At 43.4% G+C, this 19,546-nt stretch overlaps 1 protein-coding gene across 1 annotated transcript in view; it reads right to left on the reverse strand.

The window, feature by feature from the left end:
• The window catches only part of LOC144154991 (medium-chain acyl-CoA ligase ACSF2, mitochondrial-like), a 70,787-nt gene that overhangs the window by 14,148 nt on the left and 37,093 nt on the right, over window positions 1–19,546 (reverse strand). Inside the window, exons 2-8 of the mRNA XM_077686159.1 lie at window positions 15,892–16,084; window positions 14,815–14,943; window positions 13,481–13,534; window positions 10,120–10,238; window positions 7,791–7,838; window positions 2,674–2,779; window positions 1,872–1,964 (exon numbers count right to left, since the gene is read on the reverse strand). Of these exons, the coding sequence (XP_077542285.1) occupies window positions 1,872–1,964; window positions 2,674–2,779; window positions 7,791–7,838; window positions 10,120–10,238; window positions 13,481–13,534; window positions 14,815–14,943; window positions 15,892–16,084 (742 nt within the window). The remainder of the gene's footprint in view (window positions 1–1,871; window positions 1,965–2,673; window positions 2,780–7,790; window positions 7,839–10,119; window positions 10,239–13,480; window positions 13,535–14,814; window positions 14,944–15,891; window positions 16,085–19,546) is intronic.

Below are 19,546 nucleotides of genomic sequence, written 5' to 3' on the forward strand. Positions count from 1 at the left end.
TTACTTTGAAGTAAGCCTGAAGGCCATCATGATTATAATCTAAAGTTACTGTAAATGAGCGATTTCTGAACCTCGTCACAGCAGCTGTGTAGCTAGGCACAATAAAAGGTGCAGTAATGAAATGCCATGACTTGAGCTTCAACCGCACCAAATTAACATATTTCAGGGGCGGTGTAAACAATGTTTCTTGCTGGCTTTATGCATGACATTCAAACTAACGATTTTCTTTTGTATATGCTTAACTTCACATTGAGGCGATATCGCTTTTTATTAATTTGCTTAAAAATGGTCCGTTTTCATGAGCCACAACTAAACCAAGGAGCTGAGACAGCACTAGAAACTGTGCCGATTATGTAAAGAGACCACCAACGTAAAGCAAGTTTCCAGATTGATGAACTGCCATGCCAGCATAACAAACTTTTAATGCATATAATTATGTCAGTAAATTAGGAAAAAAAAAACAGCCAGTAAGAGTCATGATGCCCTGTAAACTTTCACGTACTTTTCCCAGTGATATTGATCGGAGCAGCCGGTGCAAATCGGCTCTCAGTAGTAAAAGCAATCAGAAACCAAAATGGTTTGTGGGCTTGCAGTATGAATTAAGTGTGGCTGAAAATCAGATTAGTGCTTTCATAATAATTAAGGTGATTAACAAATGGACACAGTAGAAAGACTTAGGCCCAAACCAACAATGATTTGACAGCAGTACACTGAGAAGGATGCGCAACAGCCGGGTATCCTAACTGAGTGGTACTTGTAACAGGTTCCTATTTTTGCATCATGGAAGCTTGTCTGTTAAGGAAGGTTTGACATCCACCTCAATGCAGCCATATGGCTACAAAGGAAAGCTGTACATCTTCCTCAAAAACTTCATAGTTGAAGAAAAATTTGTCCTGGTCCAGGATACAAACCTGGGACCACCGCTTAACCAAAGCAGTCGCTCTACCAACTGAGCTAACCAGGAGGCTAGTCGTTTGTAGTGCGAGAGCGAATTGATCAACAACTCGAAATGATGGACAGGTGTTAATCAACCAAATCTGGTTGATTAAAAGCTTGTCTGTCACGGCTGTTCAATATCAAGACGGCAGTGGGGTTGAGGTTTGTGAGGAGGGGGAAATAATTCTCCCTTAACATCCTTTTTTCAGTTCTCAGGTCAGCTTCTGTTGGATGGATAGTTCTAAACAAAACAATTAAAATAATTTTAATCAGACAATTCTCAAGCCTGTTGACAGCGTCCTGCACTTCACACATTATGCATGCATGGTGTACGAAGAGTTTTAGCTCAGAAAGGCAATGAACTTTGGGTGTTCAGTTCGCATGCTTTGCTTCAGTACTACATGTTTTGTATAGTATTACCAAACTGAAATCCACAGCTGGTAAAAGATGTTGAGAAAGGTGATGTAGAGTGTGCTTGCTAGGACCAAAGATAACGTATAATTTACTAGGACTTTTTGACCAAGCAGATGCTTATCTGTGCACCCACCCCATTTACACTCAAGACTGGTGGCAAAATGTATGATTCTGCCCCACTAGAAAATAATCAGTTTAAAGCATACACAAATGTATACCTTATGTGCTCACACAATTACAAAGGTTTTTCCACTGCTCATGAGATAAGGTTTAGGCTGGCTTTGGTGAGCAATGTACTGACTCCACCAGCCTGCCCACTTCAAAAAGGAGGTGCTATCTTCGAAGAACGTGGGGAACCCCAATTTCATGCAGTATTTTCTTCACCGTGTGACAAAAGACTGTTTGTCCTGGTGTTGTCAGCAGCCGCACCAAGAAAAGATGAACGGTGGTAACTTCCTCGGCTGTTTAAAGCCTCTTTCCTGTCACCCTGGAAATTTGAGGATCAAAGCAAAAGACCTCACCTCTAGCTGTGGAGAACTGTGGTCGTACATGACTGCGTTGTTGACAAATCCATGGTGGGAAAGCATTGCTGCCTTTGGTGTTCCTGTCGTGCCCTGCATAGAGACAAGTTTGAAGCAAGGGTCTGACCCCTGATGTGCTTTGAGCCAAAGAGCAATAAAGTTCATTCTCAAAGCATAATTACACAGTGGCAGTGAATAATAACAAGTTTTATGTGATATCTTTTTGCTTATCTTAATCTGAAATGCACAGCAGCAACTTTTGTCATCTTGTTCCATGCATAAGGCATGAATAAGGAGGGTTTTAAGAACGTTACACAGAGGTGAGATTTTTACATAAATAAGTGAAGAATTGTAATAACCAAACATTCTGGACAAGGAGTAGCAGGATTGTGAGCATACTTATAGTCAGAACAATTGTAATGTACCAGGCCCAATCCTAAATTATACATAATGTGGCTATGCTTGAGGCAAAGTCAAGTGTGCTTTTGTTTACTGCCATCCCAATTCAATCTCGTAAACCTGCAGTAGATCCAGCAGACCAAACCTGTGCCCACCTTGGAGCTATGCCTAGGAAGTGTACCCAGTGAAAATCAGGCCAGATTAGCTTGTCTTCTTTAGACTGCAGGTTACCTAGGCTCATATATTCCTCCCAACAAGTAATGAATGTTAAAGACCATGCCATCCGAAAAGCTAATTTCCTAAAGAAAAAAAAGGGCGTGCTGACTGATTTGAAGACACCTTCATTCCCTGCCTCTATTGTCTACCTACCAGAGAACCTAGAAAAGAAACATTTCAGACTCACCGAAGTGAACACAATGGTGATGGGGTCATCCATACAGACTTTCTTCTCTGCTTCAGCTAAATCAGCATTTCCTCCATGCAGGATTTCCTGCCAGTTAATGCAGCCCCTTGAAAGGAGAAAAAATTGCGGTAAGCACTGCGCCAGTGAAGTGCACTCTATGCATTGCACTACGGTTAATTTAAAACTAGAACGTATAAGCAAGCAAGCACGCAAGTGAGTGAGTATGCAAGTGGCATGGGCCCAACTTCTATAAGACACACCTGCATGCACGACACGCGCAGGTGATGCGACAGTGAGTCGTTTTCCTCAACAGAAAGGCACTGTGCTTGCAAGTTAGAAGCTGTCTGGCTCAGAGGTGGTCCAACCAGATAAGGAGGAGTGTCTTGGAGTGTGAGGTGTCCTCACGTTCAGGCACTCAAGGCCACTTTTTAAAGTGATACCTTTTGGCTGGCGGCAACAATTAATACTATTGTTCACAATGGTGTACTAGAGACCTGTCTGCTTGTTTGTGCTCACACACTTGCACAAATGGAGCTTTGACTGCGTGCGAACTTTTCAATGTGGGCTCTATAACTGCCAACAAAACAGAGGAATAATTGTAATGAGGTGACAAACTTACAAGAACCTAAAAGATTTCCAAAACTGTATACAAATTCAATCAAAGCAGACAGCACCTATTCACAAAGAGCTTGTTAAGCCCAGGGTCATCACTAGTGCTCAATAAAACTTGTGCACACATCTGCTCTAAATTCAGTCTTTGTCAAAAGTGCATTGGCTCTACTGTTTTGGTTGCTGGTGCCAAAATAATTTAGTTCAGAGTCCTAACCCCCAAATGACACCAAACCAGTCAGAGTGAAACTGCTGCAAAAACTACCCTAACACTGCTAGCGTGGACAGCTATCTCTGGATTACATGCATAGGTGGTGGGTGCACTAGTGTGGACACATTTGTCAAAGGCTACATGAGATCTTGTATGCATTTTGCAGCGCAGGTTTGGTTTAATGTCCCTTTATGCGGAATAAAAAAGTAAATATATATGTATATCTATAGAACAGTAGTATTGCCATGCTAATGCACTCTTCAAAAAAACTGCTTGAAAAAAGATTGGACAAAAATGCAGATGTTCTTTCTAAGAACATGCAAGCATTGCAGCACGTGGACTCACCTGATCACATCCCCATAAGGCCCACGGGCTTAAAAAGCATTGTGTATTGATACAAAAAGTTTCACAGATCCGTGAAAATGTTCCTAACAACCTAGTTTGCTTCTTTTAAAAATACGTATATCATTTCTTTACTGAAGTAAAAAATTAAACAAAAAACACATTTTGCTCTATCTACAGGTTTTCCCGCTCAATTTAATCCAATCGCCATACAATTTAATCCAAGCGCCAGCCAATTTAATCCAAGTGCCATCTAATTTAATCCAAACGCCATCGAATTTAATCCAGGTGCCAGCGAATTTAATCCAAGTGCCAACCAATTTAATCCAGCTTTTGGAAGGTTGTTCAGGGGTGTTTTGTGCGTCATTAGGCGAGCTTTGCGGGCTTTGATGTGCGTGATGTGATGAAAACGTGGTGCTCCTTGATGTCTTACGTGCGAAATGTCATGTGCGCGTAGCTCAATGGACATTTACTAACAACCGCAGATCAGGAGAGCGGTCTCGTTTGATCCGTAGGTGACGTGGGGTGATCGTCTGCGAGATCGTCAGATGTGTCGTCTGCTCGCGTATTGTTACCTCAGCAGATTTTTCAGCGTATTTTTACACGAGCAGACGACACTTCCGTCGCCAGCAGGCTATATTTCTGACGATCTCGCAGACGATACTATAATTCGGAAATATTGCCTAACACTGCATAAAATCATTGAATTATTGAAAATCAAAATGCAAAGGGCATTTATGTAATGTGTCTTTATCAAAGGAAATTCTGAGGGCATTGTTACACGAAGATGAGACAGTACTTCTGACATGTGTTATCGACGGTACTGTTGCAGACGATCAGCTCACAGAAATGATCTGCGCGTGTTGGTAAATGTATATTGAGGTGTTCGCATAAGACATTTTGCCCATAATGGATCAAGAAACACCACGTTTTCACGACACCACTCGCAACAAAGTCCGCAAAGCTGTGCCCAATTTCGCCCAAAACTCTCCTGAACATTCTTGCGGTACCTGGGTGAATTTTGATGGCGAAGGAATTAAAGTGGTTAGCGCTTGGATTAAATATTTTATGGACATTTGGATTAACCTGAGCCGGAAAACCTGTAGTTGCAGTCAGACTTGAGAGTGTTAAATAATCACTTAGACATCTCACCACTTTTACCCCCCCCCCCTCCCCCTCGATTCTGCCGTTACCCGGTTATGGCCAAACGGATATGAAATAAGCCCCTTTGATTTACTCGTTTTCATGACACACGATCCGCACGTCTTATAAAATTGCATGTGGTCATAACGGCTATATGACTTGACCATGTAAAATTCTTTATTTAGTGGGTCTTTCACATTACAGCACACAAGGAAAAAGTGAACAGTCTTACGACACCTCGCGATATCTCGAGGTGAAATATGTAGCCATCGTACTGAATGTGGTTACATATTCTCCATGTTAATGGCAGCGCGAACTAACGAAACGTTGTGTCTGTCATACGTTGCACATTAAACGGGACTGATGTTCTCAATGGCCGTTTTAACGTTTATGGCAAGCGTCTCAGCTAGAAGCTTCAAGTCGCCACCATGCCCATAAACCTCAACTATCCGGGCTTTGTCGACATTTGGAACGGAGTTGTACTTTTTCTTGCCTTCACCCGACGCTTTCTTCGGTCTTCCTCGGGACAGTTTTTAACACCCGCAGGCCAGGACAGCGGTATTTTTAATCCGTCAGTGCCGTGTGGTGATCGTCTGCGAGTTTCTTAGACGTATCGTGTGTTCCGGTATTGTTACGCCACCCGACTTGCCAGCGTAGCGTAACTCGCGTCAGAGTTATCGTCTGCTCCTCACGTAACAATGCCTTAAGACATTTCGTTGGTAAAAACTCATTCATGATTTTCTGAAGTGTTAAGCAATATTTCTGAATTATAATATCGTCTGCGAGATCGTCAGAAATAACGCCTGCTGGCGGCAGAATTGTCGTCTACTCGCATGAAAATACGCTGGCAAATATGCTGGGGTAACAATACGCGAGCAGACGACTCATGACGATCTCGCAGACGATCACCCCACGCCACCTACGGATCAAACGAGACCGCTCTCCTGATCTGCGGTTGTTAGTAAATGTCCATTGAGCTACGCGCACATGACATTTCGCACGTAAGACATCAAGGAGCACCACGTTTTCATCACATCACGCGCATCAAAGCCCGCAAAGCTCGCCTAATGACGCACAAAACACTCCTGAACAACCTTCCAAAAGCTGGATTAAATTGGTTGGCACTTGGATTAAATTGGTTGGCACTTGGATTAAATTCGCTGGCACCTGGATTAAATTCGATGGCGTTTGTATTAAATTAGATAGCACTTGGATTAAATTGGCTGGCGTTTGGATTAAATTGTATGGCGATTGGATTAAATTGAGCGGGAAAACCTGTAGTTTTCAATACATGGTGCTAACTGCCTAGCAAGCAAGAGTTTTAGTTCTTAATTTCAGTACAAAAATGACATACCAAAATAAGCAAATTCGGCTGTTTGGAGCATTTTCATGGATATGCAAAACTTATCGTATTGGTGCACAATGGTTTTCAAGCTCGTTGGTGATGACGCAACAAGCCCCATAAGAATGTTTTACAGAGTCCCCCTTAAGTGATTCACATTTCACAATACCTTGTCAATGTTGCAACTGCTGTTGTGGCATTCACTGAGAACGGCTTCATTGGTTAAAAGTTGTGAACAACCATGCACACAAAGTAATATGGCAGAAAAAAATCCCCCCCACGGCAGTGCCGCATACACAACTGTCAGTGTAGGAACCCAAATGCAAAATATGGAACCATCTCTTGCACACATGGATAGAAAATAGAATGTTGCCAAATCATCTCAAAGGCCTCGTCTTTCATACAATTAGTCTAGATTTGCCATTTCGGGCTGCTGTTGCAAGCGAATATATGGCAGGAGAGTTTTAGGAAGTGGCCGTACAAATTTCTTTTGCACATGCTCGATCACTACAGGTGACAAATTAAATGCAAACTGAAAAATATGAGAGTGTACCGAAATGATGGTTTTGGCTTCTGGAAGTAAAATAACACCATGGGCCTGTTGATACAAAATGTCACAGTTCCCCCTGCCAATATTTCACCTTAAATAAACGAAGGCTAAAATCCGGGCACTCAGATTTTCATTTTCCTGTTTGCATTTCACTCGTCACTGGCTGTACATGCTTGAGCCGTACTTATACTTGATGGAAGCTAGCATAAGGGCTGGGGAAACATGATGCTGTTATTGGCACTGCTGCTGCAGTGGTGCCCATCATTGTCGTTCCCCCCAGCATGATGGTCAGCCACAACCTCTGGGTGCTCCTCCTTCACTCATGGCTGATGTAATCAGCTCCGATGCGCAGTCACGATATGACCTCAATCTTCTTGTTTTTGCCCCAGTCATTCAGAAGGGTATCAAAACATTCATTTACATTGTTATGCGATTTTTTTTAACATGATTACAACACAAGGACACACCAAAGATGCTTGTGCAGATGCAACCCTTTAAATGCTAACACAAGAGTGGAGTTCTATGTAAGTGAATTCATCGCATGCTGTGCTAACTGCCATGGCGACGAACTGAACCCTATGAGCTGAAGAACAGCACACTACGAAGCCCACCTTACTGCCTTCAGAGAACACAGCCCAACCGAGGCCTGCTTGGCCTGGGGCAGAAAAATAAGCATCATTGGCCCACCCTGGCCCTTTAGTAGATCTGGGCCCATGCAGTAGCCTATTTCACACAACAAAATTTTTCACTGCTCGCACACACCTAGTTGTGATTATGAGAAATTTATGAGAAATGTAAAAGTGTGGCACTTGAAAGCAACCCAGTACATGTAGACGTGTGGTTCGCACGTCAGCTCCCACAAAAAAACTGCTTCTCACAAATGCCTCATATAAATCACAGGCGTGAACAAAAATACTCACGGCAATGCCTTGTCACTCTCCACAATCACGCTTTTCAAGAATGGATACCTGCAAACAGATTCGAGATGAAATCTGTCATTGTTGAAAACCCAACAAATTCCTTTAAAATTGGAAACTAGGAGGAGCTATGAGGGGACCTTTTTAAAGTGCGCTAGTGTCAAAGATATCTGCAAAGTCAAGTTTAATATACTTCATGCAAAAACCAAAAAACAAAAAACTTAAAAATGAGAGTTACACGGTGCTTGCATTTCTAGAGTTAGTCATATAAATTTGCCTTGGCTTCTCAAAATTATATTTTTAATGCCCTATATTTATAATTTTTCATGCTCAATGAAGCGTGGGATGGTTGTTACCCCACAACCCCACAGATGTGCTTGCAGATGTGCATCACATATTTTTTACGTGTATACCACAGCAATGTTTCCAGCATTAAAACACAGTTTGCACATTTGCAATGCACCATCTATGCCCTCAAAAGTATCGTATAGCCTAATCTATGTTTTACATAATTCAAATCTCCAGTGGAAAACTGGGCAATGGACTTTGGTCACTGACTCTAAAAACAGTCGTGTCACTGTCACAACTGTGACAGTTGTGGCAGACAGATTTCGGCTGTGACAGATTCCGGCTGACATTGAAGGCAGCCAGCAAGTTGGTTTCAAATGAAAGCCCGACCTTCCCATAGCCACTTTAGCATTGATTAGGTGCCAAAAGGTGCCTTAATTGCTGAGAAATCGCCAATAAAACAATGCAGTTCCCTTCCTCATCACCCTCGCAGCGATTCCATGATGCAAACAGCGGCTGCTGCTGCTGCTGTTTGCCGGAAGCAAGCGAGGCAGTGGTGATGTTTAGCAGCATAGAAGCAACTGAATAACCCGTTGTGGTGGCTCAGTGGCTAAGGCGTTGCGCTGCTGAGCACGAGGACGCGGGTTCGATTCCCGGCCGCGGCGGCCGCTTTTCTGATGGAGGCAAAAAGCAAAAACGCCCGTGTGTTCCAAGATTTCGGCACATGTTAAAAATCCCGAGGTGGTCAAAATTAATCCGGAGCCCTCCACTACGGCAATGCCTCATCGCCTGTTTAGCGTCGGCGCGTTAAACCCCACTATCAATCAATCAAGAAGCAACTGAATAAAACCAACGCTACCATATGCCAAGCGGTTTCGTTAATTTCCTCCATGGCTTCGGTCAAATCAGCCATGCTTTCCTGAACTCACACGTCCTTTGCTGCTCTGGACCACTAAACAAAATGTTTCTTCATTGGACCAGTGATGAGTATTGTGCACTTTGTTAAAGAACAGCATATTGTCCTTTTTTGGCTGCGCGAATGTTAGCGTCGAACCAACTGCTTTTGTGTATCTCATGCATGCCTCCTCACACAGCGGAACCGCCCCAAGAGTAAATGATTAGCACCATTCAGTGGGATCTACGGAAGGCGTTACGTACGCCAGATGTTTCGCTTAGCCAAAATCAACGTTCCTGTGCTTTTTTTTTTTTTTAAGCGCAGCAATGGCACGCAGAGGGTCATAATAAATGTAGCTATGCCCAGAGTACAGTGCAAGGGTCGTACAATTGTCTGCTTCGGTATTACGCCATATACTGCATCAAAACTGAAACGAACTTGTTGGTGTTTGGGGTGCTCTCATGAATATGATCGGCTGTGCCCTCATGATATTCTTTCTAGCTTCCTCTTTGTTCTTCGAAGTTCAAACATGACACTAAAAAGACTTCCAGTTATGTTTTTATATACTTCTGAAGGTATACTGTTAAAGTATTTGTCGTGGAATTTTAACCGCTTCTGGTGTAAGTTGCGCGGTATAGCCAGGGGCGGCAACACCTGTCTTCACGTTTTCACTATTTTCTATCTTATTTATGAAAACCTACACAAACCTACAAAAAGAGTGGCATATTTGTGTTCTCAATGAGCTAATTTATTGATCTAGAGCAACTTGTATTTAGTCTTTAGTGTCTTTTTAAACTTTTGTTATCAAAGAATGTACGTCTGGCTTGTACATTTTAGGCACTGTTCATTTATGTGGCTTAAAAGAACCGAGTTATAGCTAAAAGATAAAAGATACACTTCCTTATCTTTAGCAGATGGTAAATGGAACCTTTAGCAGTTTTCATAAAATGAATAAAATTTTATTTGTCTCAATGCCAAGGATACTGCCTAATCATATAATATTCAATGCCATAATATTCAATGCCTATAAAATGTGTAAAAGTTTTTTTTAAAATGTGTGCTTTAAGAATAAAACTTCATCTTTTGTTTTGTTTGCTGCAGGTAATTTGCCTTTCATTTTTTTAGGATAAATGTAACAGCATGCCTCACTTCTTGGAACTGAGCTGGCCAGGCTTGGAGTCTTTCAATTCTGGGATCAAGCCACAGAGGGACTCGTAGTACTTCAGAATCTTGAACGACTCAGGAACATAGATGCCCGTGAATTTCACCTGCACGTCAAAAAGAAAAAAAGAAATCTACGCTGCATACCTATGCTACAAGGTACTTTGCACTTGCCAGGAAACTTTGCCAGAAGGCAAATAGATCTGGGGAAGCAGTTGAGTTTTTCCCACTTAAAGTGATTACACTTTTAGCACTTAGTGCATACAGCACATCTATCAATTAACAATAAGCAAACTAAGAGAAAAGTTTTCTAGGAAGAATGGATTTGACCATTTCCCCCAACATGACACCTTCATGTCTGCTAGGGTGCATCCATGGTTAGAAAGAAGGAAAGTGTAGGAAAAAAGCCTTCACCTAGGTGCGGATGCAAAGGTGAGTTTCTTTTAAGTGTCGCCTGGTCACTGTTCTGCTGTACTACCAGACAGCACAAGACATTCCGCAGAGGTACTGTATCGGGTGTGCATATGTGACACATCTCCCCTTTTTTATTGGCTAACAGCGCAGCACACTTTCTTTGTCTGCCTAAATGCGAGCCCAGTAACCTCTTGTGCACAAGGGTCACATTTTGGTGGATTCAGGAGAGGATTTTTGGGGTACGACCTTTTCACGGGCCTCCCAAAAATTTTTTTTTACGAAGGCGAGAAATGTAATCTATGAAATTTATTTATTTAAGTGATTTGTGGATGCATAATTTACAATTATAGTTTATATATCCCATCTTTTAGTGCAAAAAATGTGCACTAAATCAAAGTCTGTGACAAAGAAAAAAAACCCTGCCCATTTTGCGCCGTGTGCATGCCTTGTTCTATGCCAGCACGCACATGCTAGGCTTGACAGCATCGGCACAGCATGGCTGGATGAAGAGGGAAAAACTAAGAGCTGAGGATGCCCTCATCGCAGCTGCATGTAACCCGGCCAGTGTGAATGTCCAAGCATTTTATCTATATCCTCATTTCACTCTTGTCTACAGCTCTCCTCCTGTCGTTTGAGGGTGTACTAGGGTGGCTAGAAAGGTTCTAGGTGTACTCCTAGCATGAGTGAATGCTTTCTTTAATCTTAAGAAAATAACTTCTCTTAGGAAAGTAGTGGCCTAGGCCCTTGTCACTATAAACTGAAAAGAAAAAAAAAAGAAAAAAATGTGACGGGCAAGGTATCCGTCATGCTAAGGTGTAACAGAGATGCAAATAATCAACATCAGGCTGGTCAGGCCAAAAGTACTGCATGTGCCGCGTCATGAGCCGCAGCACTGCAATGGCTGTGGGGCTGCATCCGGCCAGCACCAGTCAGTGGCTGGTGCACCATGAAAGCTGGGGTGCGACTCATACACAAATCATTTCCAAATGTTTTCTTTTTTTTTAAATATCGAGCCAAAGCCTTGGGTGATGCAACTGTAGTGACGGCAGTTTTGTTGCTTCTGTTTGGTTTTGTTGGTTTTGTTGCGTCTTCCTGCAGCAGGGTCCTAAGTGGTGGCTGCCACCGTGGGCCAGTGCTTGGTTGTGAACTTTTGTGATGGCTTCCACCATTCCAGCACCCAGAGTGACAACTGAGAAAAACTTCTCTCCCCTCCGTGACTGTATTAGACAGAGAGGGAGTGGGAGCCACGGTCCAATGTAATTTGTGAACTGCTAACTGGTGGCCGCTTGGTTGAAAAAGCCGGCAATTGCGTGAAAATATCTGACAAGTGGGTCTGTAGCTGCAGCTATGTGCGGTCGCAAGCAATATTGACCCCCGTGGTGGCGTCTAGGCCCTAGAGCCCCACACATTTATTTAGCCAACCATGCGGCAGTTTGGCACCTTTCGGCTTGCGGGCTTCACCTAGAGATTGTGCAGCAATACCCCTTTGGGCACTGTGGTGTAGTATTTCATCTTGACTCAGTTGTCTTTTGTCTTGCACCCTTCGTGTTCATTATTCGCCCTCTAAATACAGGTGAATACTCTTTCTTCACTCAACCACTTCTCTGTGCTACCTATCCTCAAGCCCACGTTCCTCCATGGTGGTGAATACCCCTCTACCACACCGAACTGAACTTTACTGCAACTCTTACAAGGGTTTACACGATATTCGCTGCAGAGCACTATGCCCATGATCTAGGACACAAGCAAGAACGGCGTGCTGCTGTGACCACTGCAGATCCTGCCAAGCATTTGCCGTCCTTTATGAAAAATCATGGCGGACCTGGCAAATTGTTTACATCGATGGGTACAAGAAAAATAACATCAGCAGTTTTGTCCTGTACCTCCCTTCTCCTCCTTTCATCTTTTTTGCTGGGCAGCCAATAACTAGAAGAAAAAAAACTGAAATGAAGCCATAAAACCGAATGACAAAAACTGCTACAACACCCTATCAAGCTATGACTATGGCTCCAACATGATAGCAAAAGCAGTAATAAAAACCTGTCAAGCTATGACTATGGTGTCAGACGATGTCACCCCTGGCTGGAAATAGGCAATGATTTTAAGCGAAAGTGTGCCATTCAGTTACATGCCTGACTAAGAATGCAAGAGCACCTGCAAGTGCATAGGAGTCGAAGCACTCTTTTAAATGCCGGAAACTGCTCAAGACTTGCATTTAGTTAGAGATAGAGAAAAAAAAACAGCATCAAGGTCACAACTCATCATCAACGTATACAAGCAAGCACACTGCTTGCTTTACTTCACTCCTTTTCTGTTTTGTTTCGTAACTGTGGTTCAGCTTGATTTGCTGCTTGTTTGTAACATTGATAAAATTCATATCCAAGCCATTTGCACAGTACGCCAATAATTTGGTCTCCCTAGCGCATGATTATTTATTGCCCTGAAGATGCTTTACTTTCATGTTTTTATAGTCTCATATCTTGTGACAGCTTCAAATGTGACAATGGTGAATAGATGAATAAAAATATATTTCATTTTAATTACACTTGTTTAATGGCATAATCATGAGCTGTGTAAATATTGATTTATTTCATTAAAGAAGATGTAACAAAAAAAGTAATTGTTTCATGGTGCCGACTGTCAAATCTGCACAAGGCACTTCCTGCAAGCGATTTTGCAAGGATTTAACAGCAGTAAAACAGAACTGTGTATATAAGCAATAACCATACAGTTTTGAAGACACGGTCTTCCAGTGACACATAAATTTCAGTTCATTTTGTAGTCATTTTGTGTTACAACACTAACCTGAAACTGAGAACTTTTTGCTACTCACTGCTGGCAACAAAAAAGAAAAAAAAAATGGCCACTAAACGCCCAGGTTTGCTCCAAACTCAAGACAGTCAGAAAAAAAAAAAAAGATAGAAAAACAACCAACCTTTGTCAGTACTTTCTCAAATTCTGCAGCGGTATAAGCAGGGTGAACGCAAGCCTGTTGAAAAAGATAGGCAAAGAAAAAGGTATAGACATACACTGAAAGATGTAAAAAAATTCCCCTTGAGATACTACCCAATGGCCTCAACGTTATAAAAAAATGTCACAAATTTGCACTGACAATTCCCTTAATTACTCTAAGAAACATTTCTGCATTATATTACAAAAGCGCTCCTGTGTTTACCTGGTTTCCCTCCAAAAAATTAATTGCTTTAGACCATGCCCTTAAGATTTAAGGATGCATCATGAAAATGGCTCGGATGTCAAGGTTGTCTACATAAATACAGCTGAGCCTCGATCCGTAAAGCTACGATACTTCAAAACAAGTCCACAATCTCAAAACCCATGTAAAACAACCCATTGAACAAGCCCTAAACTTTTAAGCCCCAGACACATTAGTACCCCCTCTACACCCTTAGCATTCTCCTCTTGCCTAATTTTCTCATTCGTGCAAAGGTGAACATTTCTGTTCTCTGTCAACTCAGGCCTATCTTACAAATATCTTAAGCATAAAATGCCTTTAATGAAGTGGATCTCTCGGTTTTGCGCCTGCATGCACGTTTTCAATGTCATTAGTAAAAATGAAATTCATGCATTGTGCAGTACTGGAACTTCGACACGCACCTATCATGGGGCAGAAGACGAGAATCACATTACAATGCCAGGACAATGCTGACTCAAACACATAGCTATGTACCTTTCTACACAATTTTTATGAGCCCCTTGAAAATCCTCGGATACGCCATATTAATTCGTCATGGTTTATAGATTCGGCTGGCTTCCCAACTGCTGTACTCCAATAGGAGTGGGAAATAGCAAACACAGCAAGTGGCTAGCAAGTGTTGGATGCTCACTGAGCATCCAACACTTGCTAGACATCCAACACTTACGATATATTTGACGGCGAGTAAAGAGCAGGAACCCTGGCATAACAAGTGGAGTTCTCTTGCCGCTGTAGAGTGATGGCTACAGCCCACATAATCCTCATGAAAGATACCAAATGGCATTTACACTCACTGCCGACAAGAGCATAGCTGGAATTTACTGGGCAGGCTACCAGTGAATTTTACAACACTTCACGCAAATTCGTGCCATTTGCTGGACTAGCTTCCCTGGAAAAGGTCAGCTGGATGTTTTATCACATGGCTACAACTTCGAGCCCCCTTATTAAAGGTGTCAGCTACGATTACAACAAATTAGTCACATTCCGTAAGGGCCCAGTGAGCTTTCAAACAAAGAGGAAAGGGGGGTAGCAAGGCTGTAAACCAGCATACTCACAGAGAGAATCCCAGCCTTTGCCATAGCACCGTAGAGGACTATCCAGTTGTACGTGTTAGGGGACCAGATGGCAATGACGTCACCTTTGGTGAAGCCAGCAGACAACAATCCTCTGCAGACACGGTCCACCTTTCCCGAGGGATTAAAGCACAATAGGCAAGCAAGGTAGTACAGGTTCAACTGGCTCTAGTCATTGAAAAGGGTCTAGGCATGCTAGTGGCTGAGATGACCTCACTGCAAGCCACCAAGTAATAACACTTGATGATTCAACTCATGCCACGATATTGACAGGAAACTTCTTTTCGGCTTATAAATTTTACACAGGTAGTGCTCCACTTCGGATAACACACGAGCATTAGCAAACACTTGCTGCATGCAAGGCTTGCACTGCTAAGCCTTTTTGCATAGCTTTGGCATCATGCAAAAAGCCAACCCAAAACAGCACGCCATGGGGTGCGTTGAAACTGTTCGCACGTCATGTGGCAGAACCAACTTTTACAGATCTATTATTCGTAAATTTCAAATGTACAAAAACTTCAAATACTTTGAACGGTAAAATTGCACTGTGAATTGAATCGAATAGTGAACATTATTCGCAAAGTATATGAAGTTTTGAATATTTGCACACCTCTGATACTAACATCACAGCCAGGCCCCGATCTAATTAATAGAATAATAAAAAATGGCAGGTTTAACGCGCTGAAGCTGCACCTGGGCTATGAGGCAAGCCGCAGTGGAGGGCTGTGATTAATTTTGACCGCCTGGGTATCTTTAACGTGCACCATAATCTTGACACATGAACATTTTTGCTTTTCGTCTCAATCTGAAAATCAGCCAGCATGGCTGGGATCGAACCCACATCCTTTGGCTTAGCAGCACAACGCCTTACTGCGGCAGGTACACTGCAGTACCACAGTGCTTGTTGCATCCCGCTTGTTGCCTCATTATACACCTCCTTTATGCCTCGGCCATGCTGAGGAGTCCTCAGGCCATATCTGCTACTAAGTACCTGTTCATGCCATCTATCTGCAGAGCAAAGCAAATATTTTAAACCCCACAAAGGAGTGATTTACTTACATCTTCTTTGTAGTTGGCAAAGGTGATTTGTTGGCCATCATGTTGAAACACCCAGCCCACATCATTGGCCCACTTGGCAGCAGCATTGTCTATGTGCCTTCCATACGTTTCACCAGACAAGCTCCGTTCACTTGGCTCACAATGGTAGCTGGTGACAAGCTTCTGTGGCTCCGAAATCACTGCAGACTGAGGCCTGAAAGACAAGCAGTTGAAGGTCAGATCACTGATATCAGGACAAAGTGAGGGCTCAAGCTGACGACGTTGCATTAATCGCACTTCTCGAGATGCACTGCCGCGGGACCAATCCAAGCGATATGGAAATATTTGTGAGTAGAGTTAGTGTAAGCACAGGTAAAGACATTGTCTACAGAAACAGGGCCATGCAACGACTACCGAGGCCTCCTTCAGCCAGGGAATTGCTTGAAACAGGGGATATGAGCCCAAGAAGCTCATCCACCATTTATACATTTCATCGAAAAATGGGAGCGAAAATACAAACTGTTTTCCAGGTGACAGGGCAGTTTAAGTAAAATTTTTAAGAAAAATAATTTTTTAGAGCTTAGCTGATAGAATGCATCAAAATGTAAGAGGCTCACATGGTTCACCCACACGCAACATAGCATTGAATTTTGATCGAATGAAACTTGCGGATGTTTGAAATTCTGCCGTTAAGTCTGAAATTCCGTTCACTTTTTTTTGAAACCCTAGAATACGCAACATAACACACAATAAAATGGAGTTTAGAAGTTGTTTATCGCAGTTGTTCACGAGACAAACAGGAAATGACTGCTAAAGCAAATTAAGCTACTAGTGCACAAGAAACCAGTCAAATCATGCAACCCATCGTACAGAACAGCAAGGGCCACTAAGAGTGCTTCATCAGCCATGCGTTGACCTGCAGATGCTGCATAAGAAAACAACGCAACAACAACAGGACGCAAAGACAGTATACACGACACAGGTGCTGCTGTGTCTACTCCCCTCGCATCCTGTTGCTGTTGGCTGTTTTTTTTTTTATGATTAATAGCTACTGACTAGCTCTGATGTCTGTTCTGGAGATGTAAAGCATGGGCAACGAGAGGCCCTTAAAAATTCATATACACTCTGCATTCAAAGTGCTAGAAATGTCGGTACCAGAAATGGAGGCCCATAGGGGCCTCCACATGCACACCATTTGGAGCGGTCACAGGGATCAGTCTTTATTTTCAGTTTTGCATGAACGTGCAGGTTCCGCGCCTGCAGGCCACTTCAGGCCCTTCTTCAGACGACTGTAATCGCGCACAAACCTGGCATGAAAAATTTTCGGGGCGAGGGGAAGGTGCGGTGTGCCCCCCCCCCTCTCGATTACGCCCTTGCCTGTACCAAAACAATCCACAAAAAAACTTCCACATAAACTGCGCATGTGCGCCTGCAGGCCACTTCATGCGGTTCTTCAGGCAACTTTAATCGCACGCAAACCTGGCATGAAAAATTTTCAAGGAAGCCCCCCCCCCTGCTGTCTACGCCCCTGCCTGTACCAAAACAATTCACATAAACTGCGCGCACGCCCAAGCACACACGCAAGCCCACACCCACGCACGCACAAGAGGGCGTCCCATTGGCCTGTGAAGAGCAGCTTTTCCTGTACAAGAGGCTACCGTACGAAATACTTAGGAGGCATTTGGTGAACACGAATGTCTAGTGGCCAACAGTGCAGCCGCACCTCTCAATTCGAAAGGTTACAATCTCGAATTTAGAATTGACAAACGAAACTTAGCATTGGAATTTCCTGTTGAGTGTTTTAAAAACTTATTTCTGCGGTCCCCTTCGCCCCCTTTCTTCCTTTTTTGTTGCATGGGGTTGGCCTTGCTTGTATAAAGCCGATGCCCCGAACCAACAAAAACATATGGTTGCTATAGTCGGCGCAAGTGGGCGTCTCTTACTTCCTGTGTCCCGTCCGTCGCGCTATTGATTCATTGTTACGATTATGTAAACTAGCCGGTATTTAAACACATTTGACGCGCTGAAAGTAGGCACATTTAGGGTTTCAGCCTTGGCGGGTCCGCAGTGCAGCAATCTCAGAAATCTCGCGGCCTAAGTCCCAACGAGGGCATATGGCAATGTCAGTGCTTCGACTGTCCTACAAGATGTCTCGAGAGTGAGACCCAGCCTTGCACCCTGCTTGCACGACCAGCAGCAATACAACATTGGTGTGCAATCCTTTCCCCATGTTGTGGCCATGAAGACAGCATTTATAGCGTTTTGATTCATCTGTGTTGACGGTGCGGGAAGACAAAAGCGCCAAATGACACTCCCCCCGTTATCGACAACGAAGGGTCAAACGGATTTGTCGCGAACTCGTAACCGTTCCTTTTTTTTTTTTTTTTCAGTTCAGTTCTGGTTCGGGATAAGTTGTCAAAAATACCAGCTCGGTACCAGTTTTTGGTTCGTTTCGGTTCCGGTTCGACACCCAGCTGCTCATGGTCTACCCTTCCAAGACGATTTTGAGCGTCGGGAGCCACACTATAACGCGCACTCTAAGGCAGTCCGGTGGTCCAGCTCACGACCGGCGTTATAACTTATAAAGCAGGTCAGGGTACAGCTTAACCACAATGCACTTGAGTGACCAATCCACGCCGCCAACAAGGCAAATTCGGTGAATAACAGTAATGTGCATACCACTGACCTAAAAATTCAATCTGCGCTGTCGCACTGCGCAGTGCAGAACGTCAGAACGTCAGTCAAATCATATTCCTGACATCGTCATTTGCCGAAATTTGTTTGCTGACTGCGCGGATTGGTCAATCAAGTGCATTGTGGTGAAACGAAATCACAGGATTGTCTTAGAATGTATGTATGCATTGTTTGTAGTTCTGTGGCGCAAGGCCAAGGGGCCAACACGATGGTTTAGTCAACGAGTGTGAATGCTTAGTATTTCGCGAAAATGTTAATGGTATGAATTAGATGTACTTCAAACTGGTTAGTATGATAAAGAGCGGCGTGGCCAAGACAGTCATCTCTGGGTCTCGTCCACTCTGGTAACCCGACGACGAATACTGGCGACTGGCTCTGGCAGCATCGGGATGAACTTCACGGGTGGGGTGGCTCTGCATTGTGAACGATTCCACTTTGGTGCTTCTCCCTCGAAATTTAACGCAGAAATCGTAAAAGACATCGCAGAAATGGCAGTACGATTTTCAAAGTGCTTATAACCCAACTGGCATTTCATTCTTGAAAAGTGCAACTTCGCAGGTAGTTGGGGCTGGGCCATGTTGCAAACCGTAGTGGAAAACAACGGATTAATTTAGACCACTTCGGGAACTTTAACATGCGGCAAAATTTCGTGCACAGAGCCACTGCATGTTTCAGATGCACAGCTTCTGCGGCACCCCATCAATTTCATTGGGAAGGGCTGAATACAGATTTATGTGCAAAAGGTTGTTGCGCACAAAGAAGCCCTGAGGCTGAAATGCTGTTGCTCAAATTAATATTTCTCCTTTTGTCTGCCCAGCAACGTTTTCCAACATTGTATCGCAAGAAGACAGCGCTGTTGCACATCTCCTTTGTCAGCACTAACAAAGGAGATGACATGAACATCCCCATCTGTCAAGCGTTACGTTTTCGAGGCCCTCAGAGCTGCTCAAAAGGGCGAGCGGGAGCCCCGGCCGCCGGTCTG

The sequence above is a fragment of the Haemaphysalis longicornis genome, unplaced genomic scaffold (genome assembly GCF_048455015.1).
Source record: "Haemaphysalis longicornis isolate Haplotype H1 unplaced genomic scaffold, Haemaphysalis longicornis Haplotype H1 scaffold_1, whole genome shotgun sequence".
NCBI classification, from domain to species: Eukaryota; Metazoa; Arthropoda; class Arachnida; order Ixodida; family Ixodidae; genus Haemaphysalis; species Haemaphysalis longicornis.